The 17,205-nt window shown below is 36.9% G+C and overlaps 1 protein-coding gene across 1 annotated transcript in view; it reads left to right on the forward strand.

The window, feature by feature from the left end:
• Positions 1 to 1,846, forward strand: part of TUSC3 (tumor suppressor candidate 3) — a 108,991-nt gene extending 107,145 nt beyond the window's left edge. The window contains exon 10 of the mRNA XM_057375176.1: positions 1,566 to 1,846. Within this exon, the coding sequence (XP_057231159.1) occupies positions 1,566 to 1,581 (16 nt within the window). The 3' untranslated portion in view covers positions 1,582 to 1,846. The remainder of the gene's footprint in view (positions 1 to 1,565) is intronic.
• Positions 1,847 to 17,205: the final 15,359 nt, after the last annotated feature.

Below are 17,205 nucleotides of genomic sequence, written 5' to 3' on the forward strand. Positions count from 1 at the left end.
AGTTGAAAGAGATCATTTCCAGGCAATTTTTTTTTCCCACAACCTCTCTGGACAGCCTGTTCCACTGCTCTCTCACCTTTGAAATACCGAAGTTTTTCCTCATATTTAGATGAAACTTGATGTGTTTCAGCTTTCTGCCCTAGGCTTTTTCTTTCTTTGCGTTAATTTTCTTTCTTAACGTTTGTTTTAGAATTTTCAGTGTTTCTGTTACCCATGTTCTGTATCATGTCTCTTAGCTGCTAAAGATGCAATTCCCTTGCAGACAGAAAGTATGGATCAACAGCTATGGTAGTAGCATGTTATCTAAAACCACATACTGTATTTGCATTTCTTTACTGTTCTATCATTGAGTCCTTTACACCTATAAGCCTATCAATGGTACCTTCCTGATTATTGTAATCTTTAGCCGTTCCCACTCTTCCCTCCAAATTTTTTCACTACTAGTTGTCCTCTCTCTTCTCCTCTCCCATCCTTTCCCATACATGGCCTTAAACATCTATTTCTAGACCTGGGTTATCTTTTTAGTCTTATGTGCTCAGCATTCTCTTACTTCTTCACTCAGCCCCCTACAATTCATCTCTCCATGAAGTTGTGCTCACTCGCTTTTGCCTTCACTAATCCCTTCACCCTTTAGCACCCAGCTAGTTGCCATCTGTTTTGCCATTGGTTTGTATGTCTTTCCTAATGAGCTTTTCAGGTTTTTGCAGCAGTGAACATCTTTATACTGATACAGTCTTCTAAGCTTATGGCACTTGTATTTATATTTTGTAATGACTAATTAATTAATGCCATGAATTGAAAAACTGATGAAATTACTACAACATGTATGCTAGAGTACACTTCATATCTAGGAGTTGAAAGACCTACCAGGCAAAGCTAGAGGCAGTACTTCAGTTGAGTAGAGTTGCAAGTTGAGTTCCTTGCTTTTGTGTTTGTACAGTTAGTCTATAGTCATGCTCAAGTCTCTCTCTCTGTGTTCTCATTTCCCAGTCTATGGGCCTTGGTAAAGTACCTTAGAGAAGGTGTGACACACAATGCATGCCTATGTTCTAGAAATACAAAGTTTCCTTCCAGGTGTAAAGAAACAGCACTATCATTGCATTGAAAACTTCATAACTTATGAGAATACTAAGAATTTAGCAGTCTGCAACCCTACAGAGCCTTGCCATTCACTATGTACTCTCCCAACTCTGGGGCCACTTGAGCAGTAAAAGAAGATGGTTTTAAATAAACCTGAAATATCCTCTGGGAGAGATTTCTCACTTAAAGTAGTAAGAGCAGATGCAGAACTTGATTAAAGAGAACAGATGTTTGAAGAGTGTTTTGCTTTTTAATTTTTTTAAATAGGCAAATTTAAGTTTCAATCACTCATGTTTTATTTGATAACTTTCATGCTTGCTTAGTAATTACTAAATGGAATATAAAAACTTAAGAGATTATTACACAAATGTCAAATGACTTTTCAAATTAATGTTTTGAAGCCCTTGTTTATTCYTTTCAAATAATTTTGCTGCTATGTTTTATATGCGTTTTTCAGCATTTAATCTTGTTTTCTTKCTTTTCAGCTTCTTAATTAAATGAATTCAAGCGGGATTCATTTAGAGCTGCTTACCATGAAGATAAGCTATAACTGCTATTTTCAGCCCCCCAATGTTACATGTATTCAAGAATCTTTTGTTGGTTCATCTGGTTTTGTGATAATTTATATAGTATGGTGATAGAGAAATTAATGCAGTTTTATGCAATGAATGCGTAATTTATAGAAACATATAGTAAACATTTCATTGGGAACTGTTAAAATGTTATGAATATAGTGTGCTTAAGAATTTAAATAAATTTCAGTATAATGGGCTTCTGCCTTATTAAGTATACTACATGGATCCAAAGGGTATTTCCAAGATTTTTCACCTGAAGTTTGCTTTGAGATGTGTTTTAGAACTGAACAAAATAGCATTAGTTCCTTAGCTATTATTAAGAGAAGTACCTTTGGGGAAACTACCATTTAATGACTACAACTTGCCCTCATTTTGCTTTGCAACAGAGTATTTATATAGAGTCTCTGATCACCTCTGATGTGCTGAGCCATTACYATAAAACTGTCCTACATATTTTCATCCTGGAGCTCTCTTCCTGACTCAGCAGTATGTAGAATACATACTTTACAAGTTCAACTCTCTCTTATGCCATAGGATGCAATTCATAATGGAATTCATTGTTGAATCTTGAAGGCAAGAAGGCTTACATCAGTCAGAACTCAGAWCCTTTTAACTGAGTCTGTGGTGACAAAATGGGAGGGTGGGGGCAACAATATTTGATAACCCACAAGATACTTATTTTCTAAAGTAGTGGCAGAGGAAGGTATTAATTATCCTGAATGATGCTTGCAACACAGTACATATGCGTCTATTGGAACTGGAGTTACAGCAGTTGCTAATTTTATGTGTCCACCCAGCTTTGTGAAAACATTATGTAGGAATTAGTAATGCCATTAAAAATGTCAATTTTTAGCTGTCCGTATCTCATATTATGTGAATTACTCATAAATCTTGGTATATACCTACATGGTATCTTCAGTACCTCAGGAAACAAGAACCATCACATGATACTCCACCTCAGAATCTTCTTATCATCTCTACTGGTAGTGTTCCAACTGGTTGTTTTCCAAGAACCACTTTACTGTCAGTATCAGTTGTAATTTCTTCATTCATAATATAAAAATGCCTTTAAATATGAGGATAAGATTGACGAGACTTTACAAAACTCATTTCATCTAATGCTTTTACCTTTCTTCTCCAGAAATACTGGCATGTAAAGAACTGGGAAGCATTTTAGGAAAAACAAATAAAAGGAAAGAGAGCTTATATCTTACATAGAAATAGAGCAAGACCTACTAGTTACCTAGTGGAAACACTAGAAGGTTGTAGAGCAGTATTTAAACTAGAAGCTGGATGAAAACTGAAACTCAAWCCACCTGGTTCACTGACTGATGTGGACTGTGAAGGGGGTTTCAGACTTTTCAGAGGTGCTTCACTGTTATTCAGGCCGGCAGTTCAGCCTGTCCACTATGCCAGTTGACTGGCATGTGCCAGTGTGAGGAAGCCAGGACAGAATTTACCACAATTCAGAAAGAAATTAAAAACACAGCACCGACTACAGATCAACTGTAAAATAACAGGTCTAAAAATATCTGAAGATGATGCTYATGGTGGTAGCATGGTAGCACAGACTTGTTAAAATACGCCAAAAGCAGGGTACCAAGCAGAAAATTAGTCAGAGAGTTGATGACAAAGGTTTAAGAAGGGGCACCTACTGATAAAGACTATGACAGAGAATCCAAATTCTCTGTGGCAGCTAGGCCAGAAGATTTAGGTCAATGTGGGGTCCAACACATTCTGTTAATTTTAAATAGATAAGCTAAGTGCTGGTAAGATCTTGGGGCCAAATGGCTTTTAATCAAAGAGCTCTGAAGGAAATCAGATGTGAGATTGCAGAACTGCTGAGCAAGTTGCCTTCACCTATTGTACAGATTGCCTCTGTGTCAGAAGACTGACAGATTGCCAACACAGCTGTCACCTATAAAAAGGAGAGTCTAGAGGGAAGGCTGAGCTACAGACCACTGAACTATTTCCAATCCTGATGGGATGGTCAAATTGTCAATAAAGAGTAAGCTTATTGAGAGCAAGAATAAACATAGTCATCTGAAAAAGGTGTAGGACTTATATGAAGGAGAATTTAAGTTTGCTAAACTTGTAGAAGATTAAAACAGTATCAGAATAGCACAAGGATAAAAATTCTTTGGTAAGGATTTATTGAAGTACCTAATATGGAATTGGAAGAGATGACCTTTTCATGACTTTAAAAACAGTTAAAAGATACCAAGAGAAGAATAGGGCTTCATGGTCACTTTTTATRGAAGTCAGAAATACAGCCTTCTTGAGGTTGCTGGGACCATTTACATACATCTTTATCAGTGATGTGTAGAAAATGCATGTGCAGTCCAACCTGCATTACGGAAGAGCTCATGGTGCTGTGCTGATAGGGAGAAAAGTCCATAAAACTTTGATGGGTGAGATTGGGAGGTTTTGATGGGTAAGAGTAGGGAATGCATCTAGAGAAAGAAAAAAGTTACCTTGTTCAGCTAAAACTGAGGAAAGAGACGTCAGAGTCATAATTAGCAGAATTGTCAGTGTGTGTTGATAGCCAAAGGGAAGATGTTTGGTGTCATCAGCAGAGGCGTTTGGGTAACAAGACAGAGGACAACACTACAACTACACAGAATCTCTCTGTGGATTCGTATTGAGGGAGTTCTTTGTGTGGTGCTGATCTGCACATCCCAAGGACTGAGCAGTTCAAGGTACAGGGAAAACTCTTAGGGAGATAGAATTCCTCCTTTTGAAGGGACATTGGACAATTCTTCAACTGGAAAAGAGAAAAAAAAAGCAACCAAGGAGTGAGTACAATTATGGCTTACAAATTTATAAATGCATTAAAAAAACATTCACCAAAAAAAAAAAACCTGCGTAAAAAAACCATTCAACAAATCCTACAATACTAAAAGAAACATGTAGTTTATTTTAAAGGAATTAATATCCTTTTTCAAGTTCTCTGCTGCAGGAAGTTGAGGAGATAGAGAGTATCAGCAGGTTCATAACAGGGTCAGGAAATTAGTGGTCACAATTCCACAAAAAGCTCAAAGGTGCACTGTTTACCACCCTTATGCAGTAATTCTGGATTCTGTAGGGAATATCCAGGAAATAGACCACATTTTCTCTAAATAGGTCTCCAGTCACAGACCTAGGAGGGCTTTTGTTCTGACCCCCTCAGGCATTTTGTGAGCTCATTAAGAGCTATGAAGGAGGAGGAGGTGACATTAAAGAGACCTGTATGATCTACTGCAACTTTTGTTCTCATGACAGCACAAATAAGCAGACCTGGAAAGCATCAACAATAAAAGAAAAGGCAGATACCAGTACTGGCAGAGCTCAGGAGGATAAGAAGCATTTCAAAAGACCCCAATCCCAAGGCACGTGATCAGGCAAACTCTGTAGATAAAAAAGTACAAAAATTAGCAGAACATGAATACATACAARAGTGTGTTTAGATCTCCAGTGTTGTGTGACAAGAATACATGCTATCATGTTTTAAAATATATACAGAAATATGTCATCAACAACTTCAAGACATGCACCATGAGTGATGAATCAAAAATCTGTAGCTCCTCTTCTGATGCAAATGCACATGTTATGAAGAGCTGGAGTGAATATTGTCATAAGTTAGAAGTCTTTCCTTCCTGTAACATTCATAAGGAACTGATAATTGAGTTCCTGTCATATTTTTTAAGTGATAACTTCCAGTGGCATGAATTTATCATTCACAGTAGTACAGGGACAGGTTGGAGTTTGGTTTAAAGAAAAAATTGAAGCAGTGAGAAACACAGAGCTGTAACACAGGCAGTAAGAACTGAAAGTTTACACACAGCAGGCAACACAGACTCCATTTTTTTTATGCTTGCTGTGCTGTGTGCTACCTGGCACATATGCTTCCTCTCATCCTTAGGTTTAGTTAATCTTGCTACAGACCTTAACAAGCACATTCAAAGGCATTAGCTCCATTTTCTTTCATCCTTATGTACCAGCAGATCCTTATTTGTGTTCTTCTTCTGTATCACAGGCCTCAGAGGTTTTACATGAATCCAACTACATTTGAGGAAATCTCGTTTTATGTTTTCTTGTACATTTTTAGTTTTTTAACCAGATGCTTATGTAATTGGAATAACGTGTTGTCATTAAAGGGACTATTTTGATGAAAATTAAAGAAACCTAATGGGGAGATAAGCAAGCAGCATCTCTTAAAAGTACTCAGATTCTAAATGAGCAGGAGTGTGGTACTAAAAACCTTAGTAGCACTTTTCACTAGGTCATGTTTGCAGCAGTGGACACCTACAAACTTGTAATAAAAGAAATCCATACTTGAGAAGCAAAGTATAGGAGCAAAMCCCTACATCTGAAGTTACAAAGAAAGTGTAAAAAAACCCAAAAAACTATTCTTTTTTGAATTAAATTTAACTCCAGATAGTCTTCAGAAAAGTCAAATAAATCTCTCTCCACAGCGATGTTAAGTGACATTAACAAGGTTCAGTGTGATGACCTCCAAATGACTGCAGGTGTCTCACACACAAACTCAGGACCTCATTATTAAATGGTTTATGATGTCCTGAGTTAGAAACTCTGGCAGTGATTCCTCCAATTCTTTGTAATACATGAACAACCGAGTATGATTTTGCTCTGTTTGGTAGTACTGAATAACTTTATTCAAGAGAAAAATATAATACAGGTATATGGGCTAGTGTGAGTTGCAGATTTGATACACTTGAGGCTTTGGAGGCTTTTTTTTATTCCCTTATATTTTCTGTCCTAAAGGATTTTGACCCACATATCTTTCTTTTCCAAATGCACACATGCACATGTACAAAAGAATGCCTCATTAGGAGTTCTTAATGAACAGACTTCTTGTTAGAACATCTCAAATCCAAGAGCAGACATTCCCTTATTCACAGTCCGTGTGTGAACAGGAACACTGTACGTTTTTCTCGGAAGTATGGATTCATGCTACATACACTGAGAGCTAGGCAAGTGCAGAGCTTATTGTCTGTCACRTGACAAACTGAACCCTCATCATCCATAAAGACAGAGTCGTTCAAACAATTCTTTAACTTCCTTTGACACTGTCACGTGGAGACAGGTGAACAGAGCTTTATGGAGTTGTTTTTAATTTTATGTTACCTATGTTAAATATTTAAATCCCATGTCCTCCATTTGCCCCMTACTACTATGCAGCATATCGGTGACATGGATAAGCAACACTAAATTTCTTTCTTTATGCCACAGRGTAAATGTATGATGCCCAAAGAAGCATTATCCAGTATTTTCAAGGGATGATTTTACTGTGCATTAACAAAGGTATTTTTTGAGATTAGTAACATTCATAACATTAGGCTGTCCTGGTCCCTCTAGAAGTACTTGAATTAAATAGGGAATATTTTTCTGGTTTGTATTTTGCCTTTCTGCCTTGCTTTTTAAGAATGCATCACAAGTATACAGAGTAATGAAGAAGGCTTAGAAGTTTCAAAGTTGGAAAGCTTTGTTTTATCTTCTAATAGTTACATTTTTGCTCCAGGAACCTTACTCTAGAGAGAAAAAAAGCCTCAAGGTAAGTCATTACTGAGGAGTGCTTCAGGCAAAAACAGTGCAAAATAAGAGTTTATCTAGGCTGYAGCACACACACCTCCATAAGTATTTGTTTTCCCTCCAGTAGCACTTGGTGCAGGAGTTTCATTCTTTGGTTTTAAGAATAGAGAACAGGAAGCTTTACATGGTGTTTAAAGAGCTCTCAGAGTCCTGTTGAGTTTTAGTTTGGTTTATAATAGTGTTTTCATTAGCAATGGAGTCATTTAGCACAATGAAGGTAAACAGAGCTGCTTATTTATCTGAAAATATTTTCATTGGTCAAAGCTAGTGGGAGTCATTATTAGAAGAAGGTTGTAGCCAGTTTTTACCCTCGAGAGGGCTATCTTCCACCAGCACATTTCATGGCAAGTAATAAATCACCTGAACTCTGAGTTCGGATTTGGCCATCGATCTGTGTCAAAAAAAGTCCTCCCTAGTCAAGGTATTTGAAGCTAGGGATAGTGGTACCTGGTACTAAGCAGTCTTTAGTCCTTCCTTTTCTATAATTTCTCACTTTCAGTTSTGTTTAACCAATTCTTTCCTCCACCTCCCTCTTGGACAGAGCCTTGGCAGGTTGATGGCCCAACTACTMCAGCACTTAAAATCACCAGCCAATTGCTGATCAGCTGCCCTGTTTTTTCCAGGCTATTGAATCTCCAGCTTGCCACTTTTAACTGAGAGCCACAGAGCCAAAGAGCTCAACTGGATTGTTCTGTACCTTCTCAGAGAATTTCATTAACTCAGCMGTGTCCACCCTGCTGCCTGCCCTCACACACACATATCCCATGACTGCCTGCCAAACCTCTCTTCCCTACCAGCTTCCCTGCTGGTCTGCTCCTAAGGTGATACTCTCTGCCCTTTGAAGCAGAATAATCTTTCCTTTCCACAGCTTCCATGTTACAAAATACCAAGAGGAAGCAAAGCTGAAAATCAGCCTCTGCTCTACAGCCTTACATAAGTTCCAAAACACCTTCCTGCAGTCAGCAGCTCATTTGTTTCTGGAGGACATGCTTAAAGTACAACAAATTATCAGACACAGCTTTGCAAAAATAGTYTGTAAACAGTATTTTTCATGCAAACATTACAATTACTTGCACCTAAGATGCTCAATTAATACATAATGCAACAAAAGCTTGAATACAAAGATGTAGAAAGAGCAGAGTAAGCATTTCCCCAGCACTTCTCATTCAGGGAGAGCAGGATATAGTCACAGTTCATTGCCTTATAATGCTGCCTCTGTCCTGAAGCCATTGTAGGTTCATTTCAAACTTACCCTCACAGATCACTTATTTAGGAATTTTTATAAGTTCTGAGAATTTTAATGAGCATTTTAAATGCCTCAAGTTAAGATATTACTGACAGTAATGGTACAACTTTATCCTATATCCTTTCTTGTAATCACATCTGTCAAAACCCTTAGCCCAGCAGTGCTCCGCTCTTATGCAAGAGCTATTTTATTGGAACTTCCTCTAAGGAAAATTTCCTGCTGGGCCTGTAGCTCCTTCCTCAGACTGGGTTCATAAAAAAAAAAAAAAAAAAAAAAAAAAAACCCAAAAAACAAACAAACAAAAAAAAAAACCAACAAGAGGTGCCTAAACCACAGGCACACACTTTACAGCAAATCTGAAGTATGCATTTTAGTTCACAGAATCAAAACAGTGAAAGCATTCATGCTAGCGCATCATGACAGTGAACAAAGCCACTATAATATATAACTAATGCAGACAGGGAACACTGAAAAATCTAGTCACCACAGATTTAGAAAGAGGGTTTTTTTCATGTTTTATACTGTTGCCAGGTCAGGCAATCCTTAAGAGGGTCAATAAAATTAGTCTTAARTGTCTACATATTTAAATATCAAAATACCATAAGGTCCCAAGACCTCTGCCCCCACAGAGACTCCTGCTAGGAGAAATTTGAAATCTCCATGTTTCCTCAGGGATGCTCAAGACATCAGTGTTCTCTAATAGACAAGTCACAGTTACTCACAACCTACTGTTCATATCCATTTTTAAAAAATTCACAGATGCTACAACTGTCTTGAGGGAAATATTAGTTGTCATCAACCAACCAACTAGCTGGTATAACCCCTGAACTATTAAGGTATAAACATTCATATTTTTAATTCCCTCATCAAAAATTTCTTCCACAACACCAAATAACCCTCACTCTTTCCCCTAGGTATTTGGGGACATATGAATGCCTCTGGAGACTTTGTTTATTACGAAATTTAGTTTCATGAAAAACTAAAAAAAATCAATTTTGATCCATAAAAACTCTTCAAAAGAGGTGCATAGTATTACAAGGCAGAGCACAATAAGCTGAAGTGTCCACTATCACATATTAAACCTGTCTTTCCTGAAAATCCCCTAATTTCATGATCTTTCTTTCAAACTTCCTTTCTTGACAAATCTTAGGCATGTTACAAAACCCTCCAATTTTACTGTTCCTTCAAGAGGCTCTTTACTGCTATTAGTGCACGAGTATCTTCACTTATCTTTCTGAAGTGGCTTGGTACTTTCAAGTGTCATTCACACTGAGAGACACCTGAAGAAGTGCATTAAGAGACTTTGGTTTCAATTGGTTGTGCTTTATGGGTCACTCTTCCTTTCAACACCTCTTGCTTCTGATTCATTTCAGGAAAACATTAACATTTAATGTCATTACAGGCTTAAGTAGATATTTATCATCCTCCTGAGGGTAAGAACTTCCTTTTTGYAGGCTGCAATTTTTGTGACACTAATATAAATCAGCACTGAAAAGTGCTTTAGTGTCTCATGTATTAATAAAGACAAAAAACTGGGCAAGAYAATACAGATAAATGAAGATGTATAACAAAATGACTTGATACAGACTAGCTTTCAGCACTATTTGCAGATGGGGCAAGGCAAGCAGCAGTACTCCAAGAGTGTCAGAAGTCTAAAAGTGAGAGTACTGACCAATATTTAGATTTATAATATTGTAATGCCTGTGGATTTATAGACAAATTACGGCTACAAAATGTACTCTTGATACACACCAGCTCCCAGGTATCACATGCTCGCTGCAATTAAATAACAAATATAGGCATGCAAGCTTTCCTGGAGTCTTCCTGCCATACTTCCCAAACCAATGCTTGCATTATGAACAAATAATGGGATTASGTTTCATTCTGCCCATAAATATTTGCATTCAGATATGCTATGTGTTGATATCTGGTATTCAGGTAAGTAACTGCCAAGTCTGCTCCTAAATAACATCAGTAAAACCAGAAAGCTGTGCTTGTTGTAAGCAACTGCTAGCATTCAGTGCTAAAATACATACAAAGAACACAAATGCACTATTTTTACAAGCCAGAACACAAAATTAAGTTTTTACATAGTACTGATGATACAAAATGTCTAGGAAGAGCTCATTCAGCACATGCTCTGTACAGAGAGGATGCTGCATGTGWTTTGAGTTTAACAAAACAACTGTAGGTGTAATTTGGCTTGTGGATCTGTCATAGCCTTCTATGTAATTAGGATTACAGCTTTATGAGATACAAAATAATGAATAATCCTGGCTTATAAAAGCAACAATTACATTTTACGTTAATCTYTTCTTATGCAAAGCAGTTGTCTTCCTACTTAAGAATAATTGATTGSTTTCCAATTTGCTTAGTTTAGGAGACTGCTGGGCTAAGTTCTTCATTCATGCTTCCAGCAGGCACACATTTGCACTAATTATCAGTATCATCTTCAAAGTCCTAATAAAAAGTGTCATGGCAAGAACAAAAGTGCTTAGTGCTGTTAAAGAGATTAAATCAAGCTTAGAAGTCTATAAAAGCAACTTTGTATTTACAAGTTATGTCTCCTATACTTTCAGTTATTAGTTTCAACACAGGACTATAACAGGCAACATGAAACATAAACACATGGAAAATTTCCAATTACAAATGGAAATTATGCAGTATTTGCAAGCAGATATTAGCTTCAGAAAATGGTAAAGGTAACTGGAATGTAAATAAGTAAAAGACAGCTGATCAAAAGAAAAATTTAAAAAATTTAAAAAATTTAAAAATTGATTTTGCCCTCAACTACATGTAGTTGTCACAGCTGTTGTGATGGAAGGTACAGGCTGCTTTGTTCCCAGCCAGACACAACCCTGGGAGTGAAGGACATGGCTCACACTCCATGGGTGCTGCACCTCTTCTGCTGGCACAGTGTCAGGCAAGGATACAGTGGGAAAGATAATTCTAGGTTTAATAACTCATGTGTTGGTCCATTTTCATAGCAGCTCCACATTCTTAGTCAGAGTACCTTAAAAAAACTCAGCCTTTAAAAACTGCATGGCCATCCTAACTTCGAGGAGAYGATAGAAACAACTCAATTTCAGCTAACTCTGATCAAGAAAATCAGGAATCTCAGATAGACACAGCACTTGAAATAGCTTCACATGTCCCATACAGTAATTCTGACAAGGAGACTTGCATTTTCTCCTGTCAGTTCCCAGCATAGCACAAAAAGCTTTGAGCCAAAGGGAAACTCAAGGAGTGCTTTGATAGAGAAAATTATAAGAGAGGTTAACATGGATGTTCRTATAACAACAATTTTCAAAAAGCAACGTACCAGTACTGCCCCACCATGGGGCTGAAGTCCCTCAGCAGTGCTTGGGACAGCCTGTGCCCTCCAGAAAATCTCCAACACCGAGGGCAGCTTCTGAGCACACATCTCTCTGACAGCAGTCACACAACACTATTGCTCATGGAACCCACACCATCCACATCTCTAAGGTTTCCCTACTCTCTGTAAAGCTTTAGGTGCCTCCTCCTGCTCTTTAGTTCCCATCAGCTGAGCCCATTTCCATCTGCTCTATTTTATTCATGAGGTTACCCTTGGCCTTGCCCCAGCTCATGTGAAAATCCTAGAGTGCGATGTATAGTTGTTAATCTATAGCAGAACTCCAGCAGTAGCTGAACCCGTTACACGTGTGAGTTGTGGCTACCTTTTAGAGCAGCTAAAATCAGCATTGGCTATTTTAATTTGAAAGTACTTTCCCTAAAATATGCATACTCATTAATATACTACTGTATAATTAGATAGATCTATTATCTCCCTAATTATACTAATTATATTACATTAATTAATATGCATATTTTTAATCATTATATTGTCTTCAAAGTAGARAAGTGTTCTGGAATTCGAAACACAGAAGCTTTGAAACGATCAATATGATCATAACAATGAAAGACACTGTTTCCACTTCTTTTTTACTTTTTTCTTTTTTACTTTTTTGATTGACATCATTGCACTTACTAATATATCTGAGCAATTGCCAGAATCTCCAGCAAAGGATGCATTCATTCAATTTTAAAGCTCAGGTGTGCTGCCTGTGAAATGAAAACTCTGTTCTAGGGAGATTCAAAGCTGAATACAAGCTCAAAGGAAAATTGCTTCTCTTGTCAAATCCTTCTTAAAACTTTGAGCAGATTTCCACTTAATCATCTTCAAATTCACTTGCCTCCTAAACTAGTGACGCTTATTTGTAGCACACATAAGTCTGTTTTATATTTATTGTTGAAGCTGGGCACCACTTCCAGGTTGATTTTCAATAAGTGGATACCTTCATCTGAGACAGTCCTGAAAGTGATGTTTGTATGACTTGAAAWAAAACCCCAAGCAGCTAATCTGCAGAACTCAAGCAATAGAGGGTCCTATTTTTGAGGCTRTGGCTACAAGTGTTTGGTCAGATAACACTTTTCACATGCTTTTTGAGAAAGTATGCCAAATACTTTAGCATAAATRTATTGGGCTTTTCCCTTCTTTGATCTAGTTCCCTTTGATCTAACAGCTAGTGTTTAATTGAGACTAATCTGCTAACGAAAAGGAAAAGAAATTACAAAAGAGAAAATTAATGGCCATGCCATCACTCATAGGTCACCCTCTGACAAGGTCTGCAGCTTTTTCAATGTGAATCTGTTTGATGGACTTACTGCTTGCCATTACTGCTCTTGTCCAATGTCACAGGGGCACAGTCCATCAAAGTAACTGTTCCTGAAGTATGTTTGTGCTGGTGCAAGCTGCCAGGATGAGAGATGTAGTTACACTGTTGAGCAGTACTGTGGATGAATCCGTTTCCTTCTCTTCCCTTTGCACTAACGGAGAAAATGATTAAGAGAAAAAGGTTACAACTCTAAAGAATGCTACTGTCCTTGCAAGTCCAACTGTTAAATCCCTGCATCCTTTTTCCAATTGCAACAAAATGAAAAACTTGTGAGAATCAAAATAAAATTAAAATAAATAAAAATAATTCAAGTTCAGTTGCTGAGAGGTCTGAAGCTGCAGGTGACATCCTGCTCTCTGCAGAACCACCCAGGTGGATCTCACCTAAGGCATRTCAAAGTCCTGGCTGACTCCTGCAGGGATATAGCACAAATCTGGAGAGCCACACCCCTTGGTATCCACCCTCTTTATTCTAAAGGAATAAAAGATTTTAGTTCTTTCTGTGAACATCMAGAAAATGAATGAAAAGTAGCAACATCTGTCCCAGACAAATGTGCCAGTCACGGTTGTGGTTTGCCCATGTAACCAGTAAGATGTGACATGACCATGGAAAATGGAAGGCTTTAGATACCAAAAGCTGAACCTACTTGAAACTTTTGATCAGTTGAATCAATAAAATAAGACAGAAAGAATGGAATGGAATGGAATGGAATGGAATGGAATGGAATAGAATAGAATAGAATAGAATAGAATAGAATAGAATAGAATAGAATAGAATAGAATAGAAAATAGAATAGAATAGAATAGAATAGAAAATAGAATAGAATAGAATAGAATAGAATAGAATAGAATAGAATAGAATAGAATAGAATAGAATAGAATAGAATAGAATAGAATAGAACAGAATAATAGAGTTGAAAAGACAATAAAGTGAAATGAAGTGAAATTAAGATAAAACAAAACAAATGAATGGAACCCTCTCCATATTAAATGTAATTAACTACTGGAGTCTAATCAATATCTTAGAATTGCATCAAATCTACTGAATTTAGTGGCCTTGTTACTAAGCTGAGTCTAATGAGATGTAATGATTGATAAAATTATCTAACATTTGCAATTACACATAAATATTTAATGGAAAAAGTCACAGTTGCAAAATTTGGCTGCTAGACAGAGTTACAATTTGTGTATGTATTTCAAGGAAATTAGCTGTAAATTGTAAACAGATTTTGATTATTTGTGTGTTTTTAATGTTTCCTTAAATGCTTATTGGTAACTTTTTCTGCTTAGTTAAGTTACACATTTATAAAATCCATACTACTTTTGGGAATAATTTTCCTTCTTCYATTCTGTGTGTTACTTTTGAGCAAAATTTCTGATCATTTCATAAAGGAGCTTAAACAGTTTAAAGGATCACAAAATCTGATTCTAAAAATCTCTTTACATGATGATGGTATGTGGAATAGTGTCTCCATTTTTTGCCTTATCTGTTTGTTTCTATAGTAATAATCTGCATAATTTGTTTGCTAGAACTCTGTTACAAKGAGTCTTTGCTCTCTGACCTTTCTCCCCTCTGACTGTTGCTTGTATAGCAACAGCTTCTCTACTTTGCCTTGACAAGTGCAGTTTCCCAAATAATGGGATGAAACATCATTGACTCCTGATTTTTTTACTTCCCCACAAAATGTTTTGTTTCACGTTTATTCTTACCTGTTACTATTGTGGTCACACCCAGACAGGATTGGTTATATGAAGGGATACCTCATCTACTGGGTAAAGAGCTGTAAAAGTCTTCCTTTCTCCTCAGAGTGCCACAAAAATCAGTGCATGAGGTGTGTGAGCACATTTTGGCGTATTTGAAAATATTTATGGTTAGGTGTTTACAATAAAGCTCCAGGGATCTGGAATTTGCCATCCTGATTGCTCTGAAATGATAAAAATACAATGAGCCTCAATTACATTCTGCCTCTCATTTCACCCTTCCACTTTTCTAGACATTTGAAAATAACAAATTGGTTAGACTAATAATCAGTTTTTGAGAAGGGGAAGTCTGACACAATGTGTTACTTTGAACATTTTAAAATAAATAAAAACTTTGCAAGTGTTTATTTTCTAAGCATGCATATATTCTGACTGAATAAACTGAGACTGCTTTACTTTTGTCTGCATCCCATGACATCTTTAGATTGCCACTGCTACATCCTGAAGGTCCCTGTGCTTGTTTAACMGACAGAGTAATGTCCACATGTATCACTTGTAAGGGCCTTGGGAACTTCCACACGAGAGAACACTTGGCCTTATTTTAGCTCTTATTTCCATGATTTTTGAGTTTTGTCAATCACTGATGTTATCAGAATTGCATCTTATTACTTCTGTCAATGCCTCTAGAGGAGAAATCTCTTCTAATGCTTCCATTGATCCATGGAGGAACAGTAAAGCAATGGGGGAAGAGATAGTAATGTACTTGAAAAATGAGGATAAATTTCTCTGCTGATGATGTAGTGGGATGCTTTGCTCCTCACTGCCTCTGCCTCTTAATTTGCATTTTCTTAATCCTATAAAGAAAAATGAGCTACAGATCATGACTAACTTTATTTGTTTCTCATCMAATTCCTTGGGATTTACCCATCAAAGGAAAAGGTTTAATTGCATTGTCAGAATTCATTTAATTGCCTTTTGACTTGAAATTCATTTCCTGAGATGAATGAAAATCTTTTAAAAAATTATAGGTCCTTTAGGAAAATTATTTGAATTCCTTTAACAATGACACTGATATTTTGCAAACTGAAAAGAGGCAACAAATCTAATTTTGTAAACACTTGGCACAAAAATCAAGGTAAACAACAATATGAGCAAATATTTATGGAATCTGAAAAAAATGTAAATGCTGCATAAACAAGAGAAGAAAAAAGGTCTTGAGAAACAGGGAAGGAACTGCCAAAATAAAATAAACTACTGCTGCCTATAACTTGGCAACAGAGAAAAACCTGTCCCTGACTCACTGTGTTGTCACCAGCACTGTCTGAGCTCTGCAGCCAGGATGGAACAATTAAGAGGTGACAAAATCCAAGAGCCAGGAAATGTCAGCAACAAGACTTGGCAGGTGACCACGGCTCCATCTGGTTTCCTCACCACGTTTTGAAGAGAGGTGTATTTATGGAGCAGTGAGTACCTGAAAGCCTCACCTATCTCAAACACTCTTYCTGTTTAATCTGTATCAAGCTGTTTTTCTTAATTCTTGTGCCAGACTGGGGATGKAAATGTGGAAATGGGTGGCCTCAGGGAGGATATCCAGTGTGAAAATCCAGCTAGTGGGACTGATGGTAGCTACATTCAAAAACTCTAGGTAGAGGAAATAACTTGTCATATTCTCCATTTAACCAAATTATTCCACACACTATGTTCTCCAAAGTCCAATTAACTGTTGGGTTCTAGATATTTTTTTACATGTAGGATCATTATAATTCTCCCTTATGTATTTAACATTTTTTGATACCCGGTGTACTTTACTTTCACTTTGAACTTTTTTTTTTCCTTTCCTTTTTTATTAAATCAAGCAATCACAGAAACCTGGCTAGTTTAGACACTTTGGTTACAGTTTTTGAACTAAGTCTTTGGCTGTTCTTTCTGCTGATTTACAGGAGCTGACAGATGATTAAAGCTATGTGTGTCCAATCACCGAGAAGTTATTTCCCTTTCTACATTCCCTGATTGACAGGAGAGGTGAGAAATGAAAAGTTCAAACAGACAGTAGCAAATGAGATAATTTTAAATTTACCACTGTGAAGAGAAAGCAGCACTTTTGCATTACCAAACCAACAAAAAATAGTGCCCCAAATGAGAAAAATTTGACACAGTGAGAATTTTCATCCAATTATGGTTTTGACTTCCTTTTCAATAGCAGGAACTAAGACATTATTATGATGCATTTTATGTTCATCAAAATGCATTGCATTATTTTGTTTTGGTGTGTTCTTTGGAGACTTAAATGTGCTTTTATGCTGTGCAAAATTCAG

The sequence above is a fragment of the Malurus melanocephalus genome, unplaced genomic scaffold (genome assembly GCF_030028575.1).
Source record: "Malurus melanocephalus ecotype Western Australia unplaced genomic scaffold, MMel_1.1 scaffold_241, whole genome shotgun sequence".
NCBI lineage: Eukaryota > Metazoa > Chordata > Aves > Passeriformes > Maluridae > Malurus > Malurus melanocephalus.